The 6000-nt window shown below is 41.4% G+C and overlaps 1 protein-coding gene across 1 annotated transcript; it reads left to right on the top strand.

Moving 5' to 3' along the window:
* Nucleotides 1-458: 458 nt before the first annotated feature.
* Nucleotides 459-1463, top strand: LOC134377177 (olfactory receptor 51E2). Its single transcript, XM_063095793.1, has one exon. It carries the CDS (start codon nt 501-503, stop codon nt 1461-1463), a length of 963 nt encoding a protein of 320 aa, XP_062951863.1. The 5' UTR covers nt 459-500.
* The last annotated feature ends 4537 nt before the right edge of the window (nt 1464-6000 follow it).

Here is a 6000-nt window from a genome sequence, read left to right as displayed (position 1 = left end):
AGGAAGGAAGGAAGGAAGGAAGGAAGGAAGGAAGGAAGGAAGGAAGAAAGGAAGGAAGGAAGGAAGGAAGGAAGACAGCCTTATCTAAAAGGGGTTTCCAATAGAGTATCTGTTAATACTGATCTGAGAAAAGTGCCACCCAGTATCCAGACAATGATGATGTGGCCAAGAGAAAAAGTCTGAGGGAATTTGGGAAAGTTGCATTTTGGGAAAAGCATTGCTCTTTCCAAGTTTCTTTTAAAAATTTAAATGTGCCTTGAGAGTAGTGACTGATAAATGATTTTGAGCTATCACATCCCCCAGACCCCCACCTGGAAGAGGGCTCCAGAGCTTATGAAAGAGCCTAAGTGGGAGTGGGAGGGAGGGAGGACAGAAGGGGAGGGAGAGATAAGATGCACTCAGTCCCCAGATTTCCAGGGGCCTCTCTGATTGTGCTCCATGTCCTAGCAGGCTGTCAGTGTGATCTCACCCTCTCCAGTCGCCCCTCCTCAGTGCCAACTATGAGTTCCTGCAACTTCACACATGCCACATTTGTGCTTATTGGTATCCCAGGACTAGAGGAAGCCCATTTCTGGATTGGCTTCCCCGTGCTTTCAATGTATGCTGTGGCAGTGTTTGGAAACTGCATCGTGGTCTTCATTGTAAGAACGGAGCGCAGCCTACATGCACCCATGTACCTCTTTCTCTGTATGCTGGCAGCCATTGACCTGGCCTTGTCCACATCCACCATGCCCAAGATCCTTGCCCTCTTCTGGTTTGACTCCCGGGAGATTACCGTTGATGCCTGCATTGCTCAGATGTTCTTCATTCATGCCCTCTCAGCCATTGAATCCACCATCCTGCTGGCCATGGCCTTCGATCGTTATGTGGCCATCTGCCACCCATTGCGTCATGCTGCGGTGCTCAACAACACAGTAACAGCACAGATTGGCATGGTGGCTGTGGTCCGTGGATCCCTTGTCTTTTTCCCCCTGCCTCTGCTCATCAAGCGGCTGGCCTTCTGCCACTCCAACGTGCTCTCACACTCCTATTGTGTGCACCAGGATGTGATGAAGCTGGCCTACACGGACACATTGCCCAATGTGGTCTATGGTCTTACTGCCATTCTGCTGGTCATGGGTATGGATGTCATGTTCATCTCCTTGTCTTATTTTCTGATTATACGAACAGTTCTGCAACTGCCTTCCAAGTTGGAGCGGGCCAAAGCCTTTGGGACCTGTGTGTCACACATTGGTGTGGTGCTGGCCTTCTATGTGCCACTCATTGGCCTCTCAGTGGTACACCGCTTTGGAAACAGCCTTGATCCCATTGTGCGCATCCTCATGGGAGATATCTACCTGCTGCTGCCTCCTGTGATCAATCCCATCATCTACGGAGCCAAGACCAAACAGATCAGAACACGTGTGCTGGCTATGTTCAAGATCAGCTGTGACAAGAACCTTCAGACGGTGGAACGCAGGTGACCCTTACCACCCCACGTTCCCTTATCCTACTGTCTTGATGTAATTATTTCCTAACACTAGCCTAATTCCGGTTGCTCAGAAGCACATCAGTGCTTTTCTCTGGCTGGAATAGTGAACTAAAATATGGTCCATCTACTTCATAGAAAAAATGAGGAATAATCCATATTAATGGAATATTATATGATTTAAATACTCTGCTATAAAAGAAAACACACTTATAATGTTAAGAAAAATAATAAATGTACGTAATTGAAACTAACTTGAAAACAGCCTATGCCTTGGAGGAAATGTACTGAAAGTGCTAATGATTTGTTTTTGTTCCTATTCTAAATTTCTTTATTATGGAGGTATTGTTTAGCTGACATGTACAACTTCTAAAATGGCTGAAATGAAATTGAAAATTTTGGGAAGTCAGGACTTGCCACAGTCCTCACAGTTGGTTAATTATGCATTACCAAGGAATTTATCTAAGCCCTTAATAATAATGCTCATGAAAATGACTTGCATGCTTACAATGTTCCAAGCACTTTGATAGGTGCTTTACAGGTTTAATGTGGTCTTTATAACCTTATGGGGTAGGTACTATTTCCCCCCCTCCCATTATAAGTGAGAGCAATGAAGCTTAAATTATCAAGGTGACTTAACTCACACAGCTTACGGGTGCTGTGCCAAGGTTTGAAATTAAATTTGATATTCGAGTATAGTTACTTAACTACCATGTTATATTGCTTCTTATTTAACATCTGCCATGTATTTCCTCAGCCTGTACAAATCCTATTTTCTTTCTGCTGTGCACTAAGATGGATGTCTTTATATTTCTGCTGAGAGATAACCCTGCCCTAGTTGTGGGCAACAAATCCAGACTACTCTTCATGTTTTATGGGCATCTTTCATGGTCTTATAACCTGCTTCTTTCCAGATTCATGGAGAATGTTTTCGTCCTTTTATCTTTTACAGTTCCTTGATTATGTCTTCCTTTTTTTAGTGTGTCCTATATCTATCAAACATTTTGTAGATGCCGCACATGACATTGTCTGAGTTTTAACTTAGGTATAAGGTAAAATAAAATTTCATTTTAAATTTTATTATGTGTTATGCCTATTGCTTTTACATTTATAGAATCCTGTAAACTCAGATTTGGACACGTGAGAAGTTCCCTAATATTCTTTCTCATCAGTGCAGGAGTTCTCACAGGTATTGTTTGCACAACTGTAAAGACACTGAATGCATCTTATTCAGTGGGATATCCCCACTGTCTTGTTGAGCAGCTGAAATCTGAATATAATCATTGAGCCTACGTGTTCCCTCCATAGCTTCACTGACCAAGTCTTGCAGGGGACTTGGGTGGATAAACCATGGAGAGACTCCGTAAAGTGGGCTCTTATTTAGAAGGGAACCTCAGACACTTGATCTCTGTACTGGGGATGGGCCCTGACAGCATATGTGAGCATCCTGTTGTAATTCTTTGTTCAGAGGCTGTAAAGTGGCCTCCAAAGCCATGCGATTAATCAAGGCAGATAGACCAGGGCTGAGGCAAGGAGACAGAATGCAAAAAGTGGGTGACTTCCCTAAATAAATAAAAGGGTACCATGCTTCATGAAAGCAGAAATTCAGGTATGTGGCCCCATACTCAAACAATGAGAGCAGGGGCCTCATTTTATGAGGTTGAATACCTTATGTCTTTCCTCACAACCTCAATCCTCTGCTGTCTCCTTGTGCATTACTCTACCTCAAATCATATCCTCCAGCCTACTTCCATAAGCCTAAGCACATAGATTGACAATTTAATAAGTAGTGTATCTCTTTTCCCATATCCCTTACTGTCTCCCACCACACCCCAGGTCGCTCATATTCTATTGCTGTCTTCCCTCCCTTTCTCTCTATCCTAAGATTTTTAACTTTACGAAGGAGCCCAAAGATTTCTATGACAATGTCCATAGCAGCATTACTCACAGTAGTCAAAAGGTAGAAACAATCCAAGTGCCCCTCATCAACAAAAGAATGGATAAACAAAATGTGATGTATATATGCAATGAAATACCATTTAGCCATAAAAAAGGAATAAAGTTCTGACACCTGCTACCATATGGATACATCTTGAAAACATTATGCCAAATGAAATAAGCCAGATGCAAAAGGACAAATAGTATGACTCCGCTTACGTAAGGTATCTAGAATAGGCAAATTCATAGAGACAGAAAGTAGAACACACAGCACCAGGAGCTGGGGGAAGGTAGGATGGGGAGTTATTGTTTATTGGGTGTAGTGTTTCAGTTTGGGATAATGAGAAAGTTCTGGAAATAGATAGTGGTGATGATTATACAATAATGTGAGTATATGTAATGCCACTGAATTGTAGACTTAATTGTAAAGTGGTAAATTTTATGTTATGTGTATTTTAAAACAATACAAAATCACCAAGAATAATGTAAAAGGTCTCATTATCAATTTTATACAGATTATGTTGAAATTATTTTATTTTGTATATACTGGGTTAAAAATGTTATGAAGACTTTTTTTTAAGTAGCTCAAAGAGTATAATACTCAGTCCAAAATAATAAAAGTATAGTAGCAGAACTGCTAAGGTTGTAACAGAACCATGGTTTTCAGTGGCAATTTTTATAGCCTTCAAATCCTATAATGAGAAACTAACTATATTTACATCTGGCCATGTAGCCTGAGGATGAGCAAATAGAAGGGGAAGGCAAGGGTTTTTGTCACTGTTCACACTTGGGTAAGTCATGTACTTTCTCAGCTCCTTTCTACCTATAGTCTTCTAATAGGTTTCATTTCTCAGACAAAAGTACAGAAACAGAAAAGAAAATTTTCCAAATATACTTTAGATCTTTCTACACCTATTAGGTAATAATTTAGCAAGATCTTTCTGATTGGAATAATAAAGTGGTCATCATGTGGATGAAACAAAATCATATGCTGTTGTGGTGATTAATGTTAAGTGTCAACTTGGCTGGGACACATTGTTCAGATATTTGGTCAAACATTTCTCTGGATGTTTTTGTGGGTGTGTCTGTGGGTGAGATTAACATCTAAATTGGTGGACTTTGAGTAAAGCAGATTGCCCTTCATGATGTGGGTGGGCCTAATCCAAATAGTTGAGGGTCTTAACAGAACAGACTGACCTCCCCTGGACAAGGAGAAATTCTGCTAGCAGACATGGCCTTCAGACTTAAATGGCAGTGTCAGCTTTTCCCTGGGTCTCCAGTCTACTGGCCCACTCTGCAGATTTTGGACCTACCAGCCTCCATAATCATGTAAACCAATTTCTTAATATAAATTTCTTTAACATAAATCTCTCTCCCCCCCAACACACACACACATCCCTCTCTCCTATTGCTCTGATTGGTTCTGTCTCTCTGGAGAACCCTGACTAATACAGACTTAAAAGTTGAAAAAAAAAAGAAAAAAAAATCATTCCTGTGAGCAGCTAATCTGTGAAGGGAAAGCTGAAAACTGAAAGAGAAATCATAAAAACTGTAATATGCAAAACACAAAACATATTAACTGTGCTAGCCCAATCTACAATAGGCATCACAAACTATCCAAGTTTAAAATATTTCAACGTGGGTTCAGACCTTGTTCAAGATCAATGACAGACAGATCTAATGGTAACTCTGCATGGATTCACACATTCTGAAGATAAGACCCCTGCCAAAACCATCCCATGACTCACCCCAGGGCCCTCATACCCTATAAATATACCTCCCTCACTCTCTCCTTTTGAAACATTTAATGGTTCCCTTGGAATGTTCTCTTTAGATGCAGGAAGCTAATAAACCTATCTTTGTCTGACTACATGTATATCCCTGGTGGTCTTTATCTGGTGGGAGTTAGCAAAATTTGTAAGCATGAGAATCCCTTCAGCATGGAGGAATGGGTTGTATAAGAAATGTGTGGTGTCTTGATTTGGATGTCCCAAAAGCAGAACCTGAGCCAAAGACTTGGGTGAAGGCAGTGTAATTAAGACAAACTTCTAGGAAAGAGGATTGAAGGAGCAGAAAGAATGACACAGGGAGGAAGAAAATTCAACACAGAGTTATCACCAAGGTCATTGCTGAGGACAATGGGTGTTTGACTCTGCCAGGACCTCTGTACAGAATGTCTTGGGAAATTGTCTACCCAAAGGGTGGTCTAGGACATTTGTCCATCAACTCTTATCCTCGTTTGATGGAAGGTTGCCCCTGGGGTTTTAACTGCTCTTCACTTTCAGTTTGTGCTTTGAAGAAAGCCCTAAAGCAAAAAAAGCACAGAGAAAGGGCACCCACATGAAGTGGGAAATAGAATGAATGAAGGTGTCTGTCACAGCTGAAGTCAGAAGTGAGCCAAGGAGGTGTGACATGGGACATATAGAGCATCTGCTTTACTTGCGTTAGGGGAGAAGATACAGGTTGAGTAATCTGGGATTTGATATGTCTCTATTATGATTAAAATTGCCATTTATTGGGCCAGCCCCATGTCTCACTCGGGAGAGTGTGAAGCTGGTAGAGCCGAGGCCGCGGGTTCGGATCCTATATAGGGA

The sequence above is a fragment of the Cynocephalus volans genome, chromosome 4, assembly GCF_027409185.1.
Source record: "Cynocephalus volans isolate mCynVol1 chromosome 4, mCynVol1.pri, whole genome shotgun sequence".
Taxonomy (NCBI): domain Eukaryota; kingdom Metazoa; phylum Chordata; class Mammalia; order Dermoptera; family Cynocephalidae; genus Cynocephalus; species Cynocephalus volans.
This window is presented reverse-complemented; position numbering and strand designations above follow the sequence as displayed.